This window comes from Amblyomma mixtum, chromosome 3, assembly GCF_055824585.1.
Source record: "Amblyomma mixtum isolate Tamu chromosome 3, ASM5582458v1, whole genome shotgun sequence".
Classification (NCBI taxonomy): Eukaryota; Metazoa; Arthropoda; class Arachnida; order Ixodida; family Ixodidae; genus Amblyomma; species Amblyomma mixtum.
In genome coordinates, this window is record NC_143014.1 from 426978967 (window position 1) to 426997290 (window position 18324).

Genomic DNA, 18324 nt, shown 5'->3' on the forward strand with positions numbered 1-18324 from the left:
CAGTAATTCTTGTTCGGAACAAGGATGGATCATGGCGTTTTTGCGTGGATTACCGTCGTCTGAATGCCGTCACGAGAAAAGATGTATACCCCCTACCTCGAATCGACGATGCCATCGACTGTCTTTTTTCAGCGTCCTACTTCTCTTCGATTGATCTTCGGTCGGGGTATTGGCAAATACCCATGCATCCCGCGGACAAAGAAAAAAACAGCTTTTATTACGCCTGGTGGCCTTTATGAGTTTAATGTGATGCCATTTGGCCTTTGCAATGCGCCCGCCACCTTCGAGAGATTTATGGACACTATACTCCGCGGTGTGAAATGGGAAATCTGCATGTGCTACCTCGACGACGTTGTCATTTTCGGAAAGACGTTCAGTGAGCACAACGACCGTTTAGCTCTCGTCCTCAACTGTATGCGCCAAGCTGGCCTTGTTCTTAACTCTAAAAAGTGCCACTTTGGTGCGCGTCAAGCGTTATTTCTAGGACACCTCGTTGATAAAGACGGCGTCAGGCCTGATCCAGCCAAGACTGCAGCTGTCGAGTCGTTCAAGCCACCACAGTCTGTTAAAGAGCTGCGGAGTTTCTTGGGCTTATGCTCTTACTTTCGCCGTTTTATTCATCGCTTTGCGGATGTAGCTTACCCTCTGACAGGTCTCCTTCAGAAAAATGTGGCTTACGAGTGGACACCTTAGTGCGACTCCGCCTTTCGCCAACTAAAATTCCTTTTGACATCTCACCCTGTACTTCGCCACTTCGATCCCTCCGCTCCCACAGAGATTCACACCGACGCCAGCGGTGTTGGCCTCGGCGCTGTTCTCGTCCAGCGATGAAACAACAAAGAGCACGTTGTTGCGTATGCGAGTCGCTCGCTCAGCAAGCCGGAGCGCAATTATACAGTCACCGAGCAAGAATGCTTAGCCGTCGTCTTCGCCACGCAGCGTTTCCGTTCCTATCTGTACGGACGCCTGTTCACCATCGTCACCGACCATCATGCCCTCTGCTGGCTCGTTAACCTTCGTGACCCGTGCGGACGCCTTGCACGCTGGGCTCTCCGGCTACAAGAGTTCGACTATACAGTCGTCTACAAGAGTGGTCGCCGTCACGCTGACGCGGACTGTCTTTCGAGGCTGCCCCTTCCTGAGTCGGAGTCTAACATCGACACTTTGGACCACTGCGTCGCGTCATTGACACCTGTTTTTCCTGATGTCGCAACGTTCAAAGCGGAACAGCAGAAAGACTTAACCCTACAGTCTCTCCTTACGGAGGCTGAAGACCGTTCCAACGTCAGCTGCTTTTGTGTGCGAGATGGCCTTTTGTGGAAGAAAAACTATTCTTCTACGGGCCAGCGCTTTCTGCTGGTAGTTCCGAAGAGCCTGTACTCCTCTGTCTTGCAAGCCATGCACGATGACCCTACCTCTGGACATCTTGGTTCGGCACGGACGCTGCACCGTACCCAGGCACGCTTCTATTGGCCGAAAATGCGGGCCACGACTGAGCGGTACGTCGCCAGCTGCACTCAGTGTCAACGATACAAGCGACCTACTAGCCTTGCATCTGGTCAGCTTCACCCTGTGACACCGTCTGCAGCACCGTTTGAGCAAGTGGGCATAGACCTGCTGGGCCCGTTTCCAAAGTCCTATCATGGGAACCGCTGGATAGTGGTTTGCGTCGATTACCTTACCCGGTATTGTGAAACGGCAGCTCTACCCTCGGCTACAGCGTATCATGTGTCCTCTTTTCTGCTCCGATTCATAGTTCTCCGTCATGGACCTCCAAAAGTTATCATCAGTGACCGTGGTCGGCAGTTCACCGCTGACGTCGTGGAGCAGCTTCTCCGTTCCTGCGCATCGCATTTTCGCCATTCCTCGCCTTACCACCCCCAGACGAATGGGCTCACTGAGCGGACGAACCGCACGCTCACTAACATGCTGTCAATGTATGTTGATTCAAGGCACAAGAACTGGGATAGCGTCCTGCCGTTCATTACGTATGCGTTCAATACCGCACGCCATGAGACTACTGGCTACAGCCCCTTCTTTTTACTCTATGCTCGCCCCCCACGCTACACCCTGGACACCATACTACCATTTTCTGACGAGCTTGATGAAGATCCCTCTATCGCTGAGACTTTCTGTCTCGCCGAAGAAGCCCGGCGCCTTGCTCTCCTTCGTGTTCTCGCCTCCCAAGATCGGTCAAAAGCGCGCTACGATGCCCACCGCCGTCGAGTTACTTACAGCGCCGGTGATTTAGTCTTGTTGTGGCGGACTATCAGAAAGCGAGGGTTGTCTCAGAAGCTGCTGTGCCACTACGATGGACCCTACGTCATTATTGACCAAATTAGCGAGCTCAATTACCGCATAGCTCGTCTCACGGCAAGCGGCCGTCGTTCAGCGCGAACCGAAGTCACTCACGTTGCCCGGCTGAAGCCCTACCATTCGCGCGGCGCTTTTTAACTCGCCCAGCGCGCTTCGGCTGCGTAGGGGGAAGTGTGACGCCCATGAAAGGGCAATACCCATTCTGCGTGGTCGACGTTGCTGGATAAGCCGAAGATGAGGAGAACGAAGTTGGTGGCGTCTCGTGCTCGGCAAGCGGACCCAGCTGTTTTTCGATCCTCCGTCCCGGTCTTAATAAACCACTGGGCGTAACAATAATAACTATTACGAAGCGAACTGTGGCTCCGTCGCGCAGAGATCCCTCTTGCGCCTGTGCACAAGCAGCTGTCTTTCAGCACTTTGCAAGCCAAAGCCGTTTTTCTGTGATGATAGCTTTCACAGAGCGCTACATGCGGCACCATTCATTGCAGGTCGGAAGCTGACGGAGCAGCGTTTTCATAGGCCCAGAGCGTAAAACAAGGCGCCCCGGGTGCACTTGACGGTAACTGGGGGCACTGCGCTAAGATACACGAGCAAAAGAAGGAGGTTGTGGACGGGTCGTGCCGAGCGCGCATTCCATTCCTGCCTTGGTAACATGTTATGGGGCTATGTTTCATAACACAGAAAAAATTTACAAAATCAAAAATTTCTTGGCTAAATAATAAATTGACAATGACAAGGATGAGTTAACATACCTTGCGTGACGCCCTTCAAGCCGAGCTTCATTATGATTTTCTGCAGTGCAGTTGAGCTCACGGAGCTTCCACCTGTCATAAGCTTTTTGACGCTGGTTGTGTCCACATGGTTCAGTAGTGGATGTTCCTCAAATTTTGTGAAAAACGCAGGGTACAGCGTGAGCACTGTAGGCTGTGAACAGAGAAAAAGATGACGTTACTTCACAACGTGGCGGTTGATATAGTGCTAGAATCCCCATTTTCTGATTCTCTTTAGGCGATCTCAAGTTTGTGCGGCGAGCAGGCTGCGTTACTGGAAACAAAACTTTTGGGGTTCTGTGAATGTGACGAGGCAACTGCAAGCTTAGTTTCTCGCGTGGAGTGGCGCCTGCAGTGCACAAATAGTGCACGGTGCCATGTGCTTCAAATCGGCGCGCTTACAGGGTTCGGTTAACGAAATGACACAATGTATATGCTGCATATATCACTAGGCGCTGACCACTCCAACAGAGAGCCGAAAAATAGCCTGCGCATATACATCACACTTGTTTGCGCTGAAGTCTGCCTACCGTTCTGAACAAAATGCGCAATGAAGAGGCAAATCTGAAGAGACTACCCAGGAATCACTAATTATGCGCGTTCGCCAGCAACAAGCCACAAGAATTTTTTTATATCTAAACGAACACGTCCATCAATTCAAATTATTTGATTACCCGTGGAATTAAGGCAAATGCATGCACGCATCACAAGCCTAGAAAGCTGTAGGCTGCCGCAGACACCCTAAATAACGCTACTTTTAAAATGCCTTACTCATTCCATGCTGTGTTTCAAGGCATTCTCGAGGTAGGGGAAAAAAATTTGATTTGGCCACGTTTAGCGTGCGTCAGCCTGCTACAGACCCAAAGCTAAGAAACAAGTGCGGCTTACTGGCACCAGTCTCATGCGCTAGGTCGCCGCTGACGCAACTTGGTAGGTTTCGTTTATTTGCCATTTTTGTGAGGAAGTCCTTTGGTGGAGCACATAATAATAAATAATAATTTCTAAAAAAAAGCACTACTCTGTGCTTTTCTAAGTTTAGATAATTATTAGTTTTTTTTTATATGTATCATAGGTCTATCGAAACAAGCCACTCATTTAAAGCCATGTCTGCTGATCTACAGCACTCTCAGACTAAAATTTTGAAAAATGGAAAATGGCAAGATAGTGTTATGGAAATATTGAGGGTAATGTCCCATTCTTTAGATATCTAGCAGAATCATTCTCTTCAAGTGTTTTCATCGATCGCATCAAACAGTTATGACTGCCGTAGAAAACCAATGACGAACGCTTTTGACGATAGCAAAAACTTTAATAGAAAAAAAAACTCAAGATTACCGTCGGGTGATCTGCGGATATATTAACTGTTGTAGTTAAATCTTACGATATATGAAAAAACTGTGTTCGTCCAGGTTTCCCGCTAAATGCTTTTGCCCACAATTGTTGTGTATGCGAATAGCTTAACAATGTCTTAGGCACCGTAAGATGGTTCTCCCACAGCTGCCGTCTTCACGATTAGATAAACTTGCACGTAGCACTGGCGGTATTCAAAGACTTTCCACATCCTTCACTATGGTCTAGAGTGGCGCTGGTGAGCACGTCTCAACGTCAGGCAGTACGGAACACAAACACATTCGAAAGTAGAACGATGGACAGGCGTCGATCGTCAGTTCATAGAGCATCGTACGCGACATACGGAGTTCCTGGCATTCCACCGGCGGCATGTCGCTCTCCTTTCTTTTACTTTCTAATTGGTATCTTTCGGATAGAATGATCGCACAGCTAATTTTTCATTTCTGAACGCCACAAATAAATAACAGTAATGAAAGCACACTTCCTTATACTTCCGTTGGTTACAGGGATTGTTGGCTTCCTTCAGAAAGTTCCTTTGCAAGACTTTAATGTTTGATGTTGAATGTGCACGTATTTCTTTACTGACTTTTGTTAGTTTGTAGAGACCCCCTGCGCATTATAGACTCATAAGTTGTGACTGGGATTGCTCTGTAAACCTGTCTGAGTTTTTTATGCGAAGCATAATAGCCGCACAACCGAGCTGTTCCTTGCTGCGCCGCGCGCGGCCGCGTAGCTACCACTTGACCTACATCGGCGCACCACGTGATATGACGTCACAACAGCTGTGAAAGCTGGGGCTCAACTCGTGCGCTCGCTTGCGGACGCGCAGCCTCCACCGGCGGTATGCTTCGCATCCTAGGCTTAACCATAAGCTAAGCCAGGCCATTTTTTTCCCCCAATCCCACTTCGTTTATATATCGTGATATTCGTAAAAAGAGAGAAGAGAATGGGGCTAAAATCACGTTGGCGTTATGGATTTCCAAATGAATTTGCAGTCATTAATTAGATGACACAATATTTATTTTCCCCGCCACGGTGGCTCAGTGGTTACGGCGCTAGGCTGCTGACCCGAAAGACGCGGGTTCGATCCCGGCTGCGGCGGCCGAATTTAGATGAAGGCGAAATTCTAGAGGTCCGTGTACTGTGCGTTGTCAGTGCACGTTAAAGAACCCCAGGTGGTCGAAATTTCCGGAGCCCTTCACTACGGCGTTCCTCAGAGCCTGAGTTGCTTTGGGGCGTTAAACCCCAATAAACAAACAAACAATATTTATTTACCCTGTGCCTTTCGATGGCCACCAAAATCAAGCCGATGTCCAACGTATCCAGCAATACGAGCTTGCAGCCATGGGCGAGAATGCTGAAGGCGAGCCAGAAGCCGGCGATGTGCATCACTGGTCCTGTGCAAATGGCTATGTCGTCTTTGTCAAACACTGATGGGCCAAGAAGCCTGAAAGCAAGCGTTGCAGAAGCTTATTACCATACTTCGTTTGAGTTATGTGTTCACATCTATAAGCTCTTTAATGTTAGTTCTTGAATATGCAACTATTTGTCACAACGTCTGTCAATTGCAATATCAATGGCCTCGGGAGAAAAAGAAACTCTGCCTTTCGCACTAGATTATTTTTCCTTTATTTATTTTCACGAGTTCGCGGAACAAACCTGACGACTTGCTAGATATAATTTCAGGGAAATAAGCCAATCACGAGAAGCCCGCCTGTCAAGAAAAAAAGAGAACGGCTATCAACGCGCACAAGCCAGACCAAAACGCTGCCGTGCGAATAAAATGGCGAGCTAGACAGCGCTCTCAGAGGTCTGAAGCTGAGAACTTGTCCTAGTTATTATCTCGAGTATGGTTCTGCAGTCGTGCCGTGAATATCACGGTACCAGTTTGGCTAATTGGACAGGTGAGAAGATGACATGGCCAAGCTGATATAATTCAGACTTATAGCGGTTTTAGCATATTTCATATTAGGAAATCTTTTAAAGCAGAAGAGGCTGGCAACAAGAGAATATCTGCAACACAGTTTGTTAACAGCTAGCTTGGCTGTACTCCACTAGCAAGGAAATAACTAGACATAACTGCTAATATATAAAACATCGGAATATTAAGAATACTTCGGAATAACAAAAGAAAAGGCACATTCAGGAGGAACGAAAAAATAACGACTATTTATTTTTACGCAAAACATAGAGCTATATATAGTTGTTACTTAGAGCTTTCTCTTGTCATTATGCTTTTCATTCAGTGTATGATCAAGCTTTCGTGCAACGTAGTCATTCCTTTGGCCGGCGTCACCCAGCCTGAACTCCTGAACTCGATCTATTCGCCCGGTGGAAGATTTATTCCAGAGTGCTGGTTTGACCAGGCTATACAGCTGTTACTTCTGTCGGAATGGTTGAGGCTCAGCTAAACTTCAATTAAAACGCATAACTTTGAAACCAATGCTTCTCTATGCAAAGTCTCAGTAAACGTTTGAGGCGTCACAAAGCGCACAGTTTGGGTCAAGAAATCAAAGCCCGAATTATCAGACCTGTAGACACGAATGAGCTGCTTGCAACTGGCACTGTCCGGTGACCTTTCGAACCATGATAACACAGTGTACGGTAGCGAAAGCTCTGGTATATTAATGATCGCTCTAACCGGTCCGAATTCAGAACTCGATTTGCTGGTTCCATTTGTGGCTTCCAATACCATTCCAATGAAAAAAAAATAAAAATCCGCTTTGCTCCTTGGTTTCGGTGACTGTTGGCTTCCGTTAAGTATGCCAATTTGTAGGGAGTTAGAGTACAGGGAGACCGTGCCTACATGCTGCGATCAGGAATGACGCAGATGCTTCAGAGCGGTATTATTATAATAGAAAAAAAGCAAAATATGGCCTGAACGTATATATTATTACTCTTTAACTTTATTTATACGGTTTTCAGAAGTTTACAGGTCGAGAAAATTAGCTTCCAAGCCGTTTTGAGGCTCTTTTGTCATCCATGAAAGTCCTAACCATCAGAGATGGGAGGACCACGGTTGCTCTCACGTGCAAGAGATTTGGAACTCGAGGGATGCAAAAATAACCACACATTGTCTCCCATAAACAAACACCACTGCTCTAAACTTTGGCAAAGGGTGTACACGAGGACCAACACTGTGGCCGTTTTGCGGAGTCTTTTCACCGTCTCGTGCGCCGTACAAAACCTAGAGGCGTGAGGTTGGAACCGGGACGGAACCCGCGGGTCCGTGGCATCCTCTCGAGGCCATCTTTAAAAAATGTGGAACCACCTTTTCTCTAACTGTATGACAGTCGTGCAGTGAGCTCCTTCATAAAAGGTCACAACCAGTGGCGGTGAATTTCCTAAAACTGGGTCTCCGCCTTGTAAAGGTGCATGTTCAGTGCTGCTATGCTTACCCATACATTACCACTTGTGCGATAACACTGCGGTGCGTGAGCTGCACGCCTTTAGGCAGTCCCGTGGTGCCACTTGAGTACATTATTGCCAACACCGAGTCTGGGCCCACATTCACATGAGGTTCAGGGTCGTCAAGAGGAGACTGCTTTAGTTGCGACAGAGTGACTGCTCCTCCGGAAGCTCCGGTAATAGCGATGAAAACCTGGACAGAAAAAAAAAAGATGTGCGCACCAAAGCTGTGGCAGATGCAGTGAAACATAACAGTGCATATAAACCACAGGTGACGCACTTAACGTTTCTGTGTTTCACGGGTGTTGATAACAGACGTGATTCGTGCTTCATCTTAACTGAAGATATTCTTATCATGCGTCATGAAACTTCTTCCGCATCGACCTTACGTCATGAACTCGAGTGAAACCAAATGTCTGGACGTTTTTTTTTCCACCGTTGTAATTACAACCATAATTTATTTTAAATGTCTTAAGTTTTCTGCTGCGGCGAGCACAGAAAGGCTGGAAACATTGCCCAAAAGTCCCTTTTATCTTCCACATATCACTATCTGGTGGCGTATTTTTTAGCTTAAATTGGCTGTGCGCAGTACTGCACTCTCAAAAATAGATGCACAGTGGCTTTATGTCCATGCGGCCCCGCTCAGGGCTTCTTTTTTTGTTGACAATGCGTTACACATACAAACATACAAGCATCAATTTTAAATTTCCATTTTAGCTTGACGGTTACAAAGAATCCAGTGTGCCAAATGTGAGTGAAGCGAACGCCTTCATTTTTCAAAGCGATTGGGGTTTTTGGGACACCTTCTGCCGCCTACTGCCCGTGGCTCTGTTCAGCGGTGAGGCGAAAGGTGGAAGCTGAGAGGAAAGGAGAATTTGTTGCTCCGGCACGCTCTCTCCCCTACGCTGTAGTAGTCAGAGGGGGAGAGAAAGCACGATGGATGTTCGGCGGGGAAAGCGAGGTTCTGCAACGTTTACTGAGATCACGTTTGTGTTGTATTTACGTGCACCATTAAGCGGCGGGTAGGTGAATGGGTGCAGGAGGGCCGCACGACGTCTAACTTTAATTCTCTGGGACACACGAAGTTCCCACGGAGCGTCGTGCTCCAGGGCGTCAGCGTCAGAGCCGAGAGTATGCTGCATGTCCGAGCTGTGTACAAAACATGTGACTCGAAGTAGTGAAAAATTCTAGACACTAGGTGCACTCGTGCACCTCAGCTATTGCTAAACCTAGAGCATCATGCGACATAGCGCAAACTTGTCAACTTTTTTGAGCCTTCTGCGCAGAAAGTGCATTGATAGAGAGAACTTTATGTTAGGCTAGCGCATTGCTACTTCTGTACTAGATATGCGTGTTCGAGGACTGCAGAGAAAATTTTCGGAAGGATCACATCTGGCTGTGGGCACTGCATGTGCGCAAGTTTCGTGGAAACGGCGCTGCCCCCAGTTCCTCGAACGAAGTTGTGAAAAATGCTTGCTTGCCTGAAGAAGTAGCACGCAACCTATGACGCCAAAAAAAATTAATATGAAAGAGACCGGGCTCCGCCGCAGGACACAGACTGCATGTGTTGCTTTCTACCAGGATTTTCCCCTTTAACCTTTAAAGTGTTAAATGAAAGGAGTGCACTGGGATAACGTGATGTGCACATGAAATCGAAGGGGGATTCTTGAACGCGGTGCGTCGACACTGGTGCATCGCGCGCTCCAGCCCAGCGTTCCGCGTGTGCACGTGCGAATGGAGTGTGCAAGGCGACGTCAAAGAAGAGCGCGGCGAACACGAGGAGCAGAGTGCTGACGTGTAGGAAAACCGAGGTGTGAAGGAAGACAGCGCAGCGGAGATGGGGTCATTCGAGCGTGGAGGTGGCAGCCGTCGGACGTTGGGTCCATGCTGCCGAGGACCTGCCTTGCATCACCAACGGAAGCCTCCTGCATCCTTTTCAAGGTTTTAGGTGGAAGCCGATGGATTGTGGGTCCATGCTGCCGAGAGGCTTCCTTGGATAGCCTGCATAAGCCTACGGCGTTTCGGGACGCCGTCGATGGGTTTTGGCTACGATTTTCCTGCTGCTGCTGCCAAGTTCTTGGGGCGGCTGACTGGAGTCCATCGATGTTTTGCTGTGTTCCTCTCCATTGCTTACCACCTGGCTTCCTTCCGCCGCTTCCTTCGACGCAACGCCAGCGACGCATCGCAGTTCATCAACCCTCGTCCTTGCTGCCAGCAAGGCATTCCCGCTTCACCTTGGACTCTCCATATCTTGTAAACTCTTTCCTTTAATCTGTAGTGTTGTTAGCGTGTTAGTGTGTGTTTTTCTTTGTGTTTTCGTTTCTTATTGGCTCTTCTCCTCCAATTTATAAAGACGCATTCGTTTTGTATGCTTGATCTGTTCGTTGTCTTGCTCGAACCTGCACGCGACAGCGGTCCCCTTCAGCAGTCGGGGACACGTTACCAATTCGCGACAATTTGGCGTCCACGCCACAGGACGAAGCCATGGTCATTTTTGTTCCTTTCGTGGGTCCGTAAAAAGAAACAATGGCAATGCTAGAGGATTTGGTTGAATTAGGCAAAGAATTGGGGTTGAGAGACGCCGAGCTGCGTTCGTGGTTTGCCGCTGAGCAGTAGAAGGAACGCGCCTCATGTGAAGCCGAACGCGCTGCACGTGCAGCCGAACGCGAGCACGCCAAGGCCCAGGCAGAAGCCGAACGCGAGCATCCAAAGTCGCTAGCAGAGGCTGATGAGCATAGATTGCAGCTCCAATTATGTCTCCCAGAAGCTGTTGGGGTAGTCGAGAACCCGCAAAGGGGCCCTGCGCAGCGGTTAGCCAACACAAGTTGATCCCGCCTTTCGACGATCGAAGTGATGTCTTGGATGGGTACCCCAAACGTTTTGAGCGTATCGCAGAAGGGCACAGCTGGCTTAAGGAAAAGTGGGCTGCAGCATTCAGTACGTATTTGACTGGGGAGGCTCTCCGTGTGTTCGGTCGACTGTATCCAGTAGATTCGATGGATTACGATAAGAAAAATTGCCTTGCTCCAACGTTTTCGGTTGACAGCAGAAGTTTATCGCGAAAGGTTTCGTGACAGAAAGTCGCTTGATAAAGAAACAGGCAAGCAATACGCATCACGCTTTCTGAGTCGTTTTGACCAATAGGCCGTGATGTCGGGAACGGCCACAACGTACAGCTATTTACTTGACTTTGTGGGGGCCGAACACCTCATGAGGAACAGCCATAGTCGTCTGGCGATTTTCCTTCCGGAAAGAAAGTGCAAGACGCTGGTCAAAATGGCTGAGGCAGCAGACAGCTTTCTAGAGGCCCAGCGGCTAAGAAACTTGTCTTCCTTCAAAGAACCGTGCGAGGTGGGCATTACGAGAGAGAAGGTTGTTTCATCAAGTAGAAGTTAGGAAGATGCCTCATTTGTAATCGACCAGGACATAAGGCTGCCTGCTGTCGCTCTAAGCGAAAACAGCTTTATTGCGTTTATTGTCCAAAAACAGGGCATGAAGTAAGTTCCTTCTCAAGAAAGCATGAAAGCGAGAAGCAGTCATCCTGTTGTGCTCAACCAGTGTGTGTTGCGCCGGAAACGGTGTCCACAATAGGAGGTAGGCTCGAGCCAGCTGAGTATAAGGTGTTGGTCGGACATGTCCGGAAAAAGCCTGAAGACGCACATCGCATGCCTGTCCTAGAGGGAGAGCTCGGAGGCCTACCCGTACGTGTTTTACGGGACACGTTAACAATAAGGTGGTTGTGTGGAGGGCCCTAGTTCCTGACTCAGGTCTCACGGGCTCCGAATTCTACGGTGTTCCTTGTTTATGGCAGTAGTCTGGAAGTTCCCGAAGCAGAAATCTATATCGCTTCCCCTTGTTTCACTGGCACGGCCCTGGTGAAGCGCATGGAGACACCATTGTACGACGTCATAATTGGAAATATACCAGGGACCCGTGAGCCGTCAAATCCTGATATTAATTAGAAGGAATCGGCGAGCGCCACTAAATTATGTTCTGGAGTAGTCAATGACGAGGTTGCCAGTGAAAATGACGAGGGCCCAAAAGTGGTTTTGGCTGGAAAGGAAGTTTCCGGACAAAGTAGGGAAAATACTGCTTTAAGCGTCGGTGCTATGCGGTTCACTAAAGGTATGCTAGAAAAAGAGCAAAGAGAGGATAGGTCATTGAAGGCATGTTGGGTAAAAGTAGGAAAGGTGACACACGGCAATCACTGCACTTCGCACTCGTATTCTGTCAAAATGGGTTTCCTGTACCGCTTCTATCATCGCGCCACTGGCAGAGAGGTTCGATAGGTAGTACGTCCAAAGTCTTGCAGATCGCAGGTGTTAAGGCTTGCTTGCCCACGATAGCTCGTTGGCGGGATATCAGGACATTAAGAAGACTACAGATCGAGTTCCGGAAGAATTCTACTGGCCAAGCGAGCAGGAGGAGATTAAAAGTATGTCAGGTCGTGCGACACCTGCCAAAGGACGTGCCCGAAAGGCAAAGTAGGGAAAGCTTGGGACGCCGGCTTCTTATCGACACTCCATTTGATCGGGTTGCTGTTGATATTATCGGTCCGCTGTTGCCCACATCGGTGAAATCGAATAGATATATTTTCACTGTCGTCTATTTTGCCACGCTGTATCCCGACGCCGTGGCTCTCCCAAAGATAGATTTCGCAACCGTGGCAGAAGGTTTGGTGAAGATGTTTTCACGAATAGGTTTTCCAAGAGATCCTTTGTGGCCAGGGCTCCTGTTTCACTTCGGAAATCGTAAGAGAGCTCAGTGATCTCTTGGCGGTGAAACATCTCAGCACGACCCCTTACCATCGAATGTGCAAAGGGAGGGTGCAGAAATTTAACGGCACACTCAAGCAGATGCTGCGGAAGCTCAGTCTGAAGCTGCCCAAAACATGGGAAAACCTCCTACAGTACAGGTTGATCTTGAGCAACAAATAAATGACCTAGAATTTCGCAGTAGGCGGCTTAATCTGGAAGTGCATGGTGTCCCTGTTGTCGCGGGCGAAAACCTGTTAACAAATCTGAATCAGATTGCCGATACGCTTCAAGTCCCTCAGCTCACTGACGCTGACGTCGCATCAGCTCACCGCCTGCCAGCCAGGAGAGATAAAATTCCCGGAATTATTATCCGGTTTACCAAGCTGCAGACAAAGGACACTTGGTTTCAGAAAAGGAACGCGCTGAAAGACAGTGAATCAAACGTTTTCCTTCAAGAAAACCTAACTCGCTACCACAGAGGACTTCTTAGGGACGCGAAGAATAAGGCAAAGGAAAAAGGCTATGCTTTTGTCTGGTACGTGAACAGAAAAGTTCTCGTTCGAAAGACCAGCGGTGCAGTTGCCATCGTTATTAAGATCAAAGCTGATCTTGATAGCCTGTAACTGACGCATTGTTCGTTCTAATTTGTAGAAAAAAAAAGTGTGATGGATGATACTCGCTATTATTTTCCCAGTGATGTGGATCAAGTGGTGTCACATTTTCCGTCCACCTCTTACAAATGTATTCACCTGAACACTAGGTGTGTGAAAAACAAAGTATTCTGCCTGGAAGAATTTTTTGCAAGTTTTTCTTTTGAATTCTCTGCAATAATGTTAACCGAGACGTGGAGCACAAGTGACTGTGATGTTTTCAGGTTGAAGAATTATGCGGCATATTATACAAACAGACATGTTCGCGGCGGTGGTGTTGCATTATTGCTTCAGGACGACGTTGAAGGCGAATTACTTGAAGCATACACTTTAATTACCCCAGATTATGAAATTATTTCAGTTTCTACACAAAGTGCTGTGTTCTCTGTGTGTTATCGCCCTCCTAACGGTAATATTGCATCATTTTTACAGTTTTATGACATGTTCCTGGCTTTTGTTGTTCAGTATCACAATAAGAAAACCTTAATAGCTTGTGGTGACTTTAATATTGACATGGGTAATCCCAACCCATCTGCTAGAGAATTTAATTTGACTATTATGTCTATTGGCTTTGTTAACCTCATCAATACACCAACCAGAGTCACAAGCGAAGGCCATTCAGTTCTCGATTTAATTATTACTAACTCTATGCAGCTGAATGCTTTTTCTGGTGTTTTATCTTGTTGTGTTAGTGATCATCTTCCTGTGTTTGCTTGCATTGAAAATGCGAGTGCAATAGGAAGTAATTCCACATCAATCACATACCAAGCTATTACGGAATCATCATTGAAATCCTTTAGGGATGCGCTCATGAAAGTGTATTGGAGTAAGATAGTTGAACTTCATGACGGAAATGTTTTAATCGATTTTAATACGTTTATCGATTGCTTTAAACAAATATATCATGACTCCTTTCCTCTTGTAACACGTGTCAAAAGTCGCAGAATCCGCGAGCCATGGGTAACGCCAGAGCTTCGCAGAGAAATACAAGTGAAAGACAAGCTGTGTAGAAAATATTTGAGCAGCCGGAAGGTAGAGGACCTTGCTGTATTTAAGAAATATAGGAATAAATTGACTAAAAAACTGCGGTCTGCGCGAACAGCCTATCACGTGTCACTTCTAGAGGTTAAGAATGCTCGAAATGGTGTACTATGGTCGAGATTAAATGCACTTCTGCAGCGGGACAGTTCACGCACTGCATTAACAAAATTAAATATTGATGGAAAGGAAGTTTCTGGCGTTGAACTGGCTAATGTATTCAATACTTTTTTAACGAGCTCGGCTACCCGTGCTGTAACACGTGCTGCCGGATCTGACGCTTGCAAATATGTTCGAATTCAGAATGATAAAACAATTTTTCTGCACCCAGTCACGGTAGACGAAGTAGTGACGGTGATAACAAATCTTAACAATAGCAGTAGCTGTGACATTGATGATATCCAAATACGGCCAGTCAAGCATGTAGTTGATATAATTGCTCCCATACTTGCTCACATCTTTAACCTCTGTTCAGAAACTGCAGTTTTTCTGGAAAAAAATGCAATTAGCAAAAGTTGTTGTTCTTTACAAAAAAGGAGATCGCAACGCCCTCGCCAACTACAGACCAATCTCTATTTTGCCAGTGTTTTCGAAAGCATTTGAGAAAATGCTCCATCTAAGAATGTCAAATTTCATCCATAAATTTAACTTGCTAACACCATTTCAGTTTGACTTCTCCAAAAGCAAATCAACTGAACTTGCATTACTCCAATAAAAGGAATATATAATAAAGCAACTTGAAAACAGAGTTATATTCCTTGGTGTATTTGTGGACTTCTCAAAGGCTTTTGACCTGGTAAATAATAACATCTTACTAAATAAATTACACTACTATGGTATCCGAGGAAAAGCGCTCTCACTGTTAGGTTCTTATTTGTCGTTTAGATAGCAAGTGGTGTGTATAAATGGTATACGGTCTGAACCGAAGCCGCTCTTCTGCGGTGTCCCCCAAGGCAGTACGCTAGGGCCTCTACTCTTCAATATTTTCCTAAAAGATATTGTCAACATTAGCTATAATACAAAGTTTTTCATCTATGCCGACGATACGAGCGTATTTTTTTCAGGTGAAAATGTTCATGAACTTATCAAACAATGTAATGCCACAATGAAAGCTCTTGAGATCTGGTCTGCAGTTAACCTGATGCAAATAAACGAGACTAAGACCAAAGCTGTCTTATTTAGGCCGAAAAGTAAAGTTATCCCACCGCACGATAATATTATATTAAACTCGCGGGCTGTAGAAATTGTTGAGCAGTTTAAATGCCTTGGGGTTATATTTTCTGCCAGTATGTCATGGGATTATCATGTCAATTATATCTTGAAAAAAAAGCTCAAATCACTGGTGTTATAGGCCGTCTAAAATACATACTTCCCACAAAAACTAAGATGCTGGCATACAATTCAATATTCAACTCGCATTTAAACTATTGCCAGTTGGTGTGGGGCACTACAGCATTCACTAACCTTGAACGTATTCATTTAAATCAAAAAAGATATCTCCGAAGTACATATAATTTACCGTTCCGACATCCAAGTGGAGCTTTCTTTTGTCATTCCAGAGTTATTAAAGCACATAGTCTTTATAAATATCGCCTCAGTGTTACTTTTAAAACAGAAATGAGGAAAAATGTCACAAATCTTAAAAATTTAGCACAACTAAGGAAAAAAGAATTAGTCTATTCTACTAGACGTGGCGTAGAATGGAGTGTGCCAACACCTCGACTAAATCTTGGTAGGGAATGCCTTCAGTACACACTTCCATCTCTTCTAAATAGGTATATTCACATTAATCTCGATTTCTTTTCTTTTTCACGTTGTGAACTACATAATTTGTTTTTGAATAACGTGGTTCAAGTTTCATTATGTACACATATTGCTGTTTCGTGTATTCTCGGGTGCTTCCTTGGTGTGCTTGTTTTTCTGTAAAATTGTATAAATTCTTGTTGCCTCCCTGTCAATAATTTGGATTGTAGACTCGTCAAGCTGCCCAAGGGCAGCTTTTTTCTACGATTCCTCCATCTGTAGTGTTAGATGGGAAATAAACTTTGAAACTTTGAAACTTTGCTTCCGTTCGCATACAGAGAGGTGTCGCAGACGAGTCTGGGGTTTTCTCCGTTTCAGTTAATAATTGGACGACATGTGCGAGGACCGCTCGCAGTCCCCAGAGAGCTCTAGACAAGGGAACAGCTGGGAGAAGACAAGGAGAGGACATATGGTTATGAACTCGATCTAAGAGAACGTCTCGAGCAAACTGTTGCGTGTCCAAAAGTATCAGAAGAGATACTCTGACAGGAACAGCAAGAAGCGGTACTTTTAAGGAATGGAGATCGTGCCCTCATTCTTTTGCCGAGTAGCCACAATAGACTCCTGATACAGTGGAAGGGTCCAATCGTGGTTTCTTATTGGATCGACGGATTATTGGATCGACAAGGCCCGCACTAAGAAGCTAGACCACATAGATATGCTCAAACGAAGAGCGTGCGTCCGAAGCAACCGTGGAGGCGTCATGTTTCTTCGTAATCGGAAGAAGGTGACCCAGAAGAACTGCCTACCCTTACATCAGGTGTAGAGTACATGAAGGGCTCAGAAAACGAAGGCGCCGATTGCATGACTCGTTCGTAAATTGCCGGAGGGCCTCGCCCAATGTTCAGTTGCTCACAGAAGTTTTCGGAATGCCGAAATCAGCAGAAACATCAATTTCCTCTCCAACTAGAAGCGCAAACAGGTACTGAGGGGTGCATTGTGCAGGCCGCGATGGGAACTACAAAGCACATACTTCACTTCATCGCTGCATGCTCAGGCTACCCAGTAATTAGACTTTATTGCAATTTGCGTGTTCCGAAAAATTTGTGGACACCTGTATAGTGCTACTATCCGGTGTTTGTAATGGTAACCTGTGCAAATGCAGTGTGGTAGTGTTTATGCGTTGTTTTTCTCCTTCTTTCGTTCTCCGGTTATGGGTTGTTCGTTGCGTACATATTCACCTTTATGGTACAGACGTGTTTAAAGGTTGTGTCTGATATCTTGTATATATGCCGCCGCGGTGCCTCAGCGGTTATGGTGCTCGGCTGCTCACCCGAAAGAGGCGGGTTCGATCCCGGCCGCGGCGGCTAGAATTTCTTTGGGGGAGAAATTCTAGAGGCCCGTGTACTGTGCGATGTCAGTGCACGTTAAAGAACCCCAGGTGGTCGAAATTTCTGGAGCCCTTCACTACGGCGTCTCTAATGGCCTTAGTCGCTTTGGGACGTTAAACCCCATAAACCAAACCAAACCATATTTTGTATGGTTTTTATTTTCCCTTTTGCCATATGTCTAATGTTTGACCCCATGTTCCCTGTGTGCACGTTTCCATGTGCCTCCATGTGTCACTGTGTAAAGTGGCTCCGGTGACTTCGGCAGCATGTAGTTTGTCCGTTTACCACACGAACGGAAGTGTTGTGTGCGCCAACAGCAGTTTTTTCTGTGTGAAAGAACTTTTCTGAAGGGGGGGGGGGGGGCATATGTGATGTGCACACGAAATCGTAGGGGGATTCTTGAACACGGTGCGTCGACAGAGGTGCGTCGTACAGCAGAGCGCCTGAGGCGCCAGCCCAGCCTTGCGCGTGTGCACGTGCGAATGGTGTGTGCGAGGCGACATCAACGAAGAGCACGGCGAACACGAAGAACGGAGTGCTGACGTGTAGGAAAACCGAGGTGTGAAGGAAGACAGCGCATCGGAGGGGGGGGTCATTCATGCGTGGATGTGTCAGCCGTCGAACGTTGGGTCCGTGCTACCGGTAACCTCCCTTGCATCACCGATGTAAGCCTCCTGCGTCCCTTTCAAGTTTGGAGGTGGAAGCCGATAGATTGTGGGTCCGTGCTGCCGAGAGGCTTCCCTGGATAGCCTGCATAAGCCTACGGCGTTTCGGGACGCCGTCGATGGGTCTTGGCTACGCTTTTCCTGCTGCTGCTGCCAAGTTCTTGAGGCAGCTGATCGGAGTCCATCGGCTTTTTCCTATGTTCCTCTCCACTCCTTACCACCTGGCTTTCTCCCGC

At 46.9% G+C, this 18324-nt stretch overlaps 1 protein-coding gene across 1 annotated transcript in view; it reads right to left on the bottom strand.

The window, feature by feature from the left end:
- The window catches only part of LOC149357990 (uncharacterized), an 81779-nt gene that overhangs the window by 13912 nt on the left and 49543 nt on the right, over nucleotides 1-18324 (bottom strand). Inside the window, exons 4-6 of the mRNA XM_089576704.1 lie at nucleotides 7835-8037; nucleotides 5712-5883; nucleotides 3069-3240 (exon numbers count right to left, since the gene is read on the bottom strand). Coding sequence (XP_089432830.1) covers nucleotides 3069-3240; nucleotides 5712-5883; nucleotides 7835-8037 — 547 coding nt within the window. The remainder of the gene's footprint in view (nucleotides 1-3068; nucleotides 3241-5711; nucleotides 5884-7834; nucleotides 8038-18324) is intronic.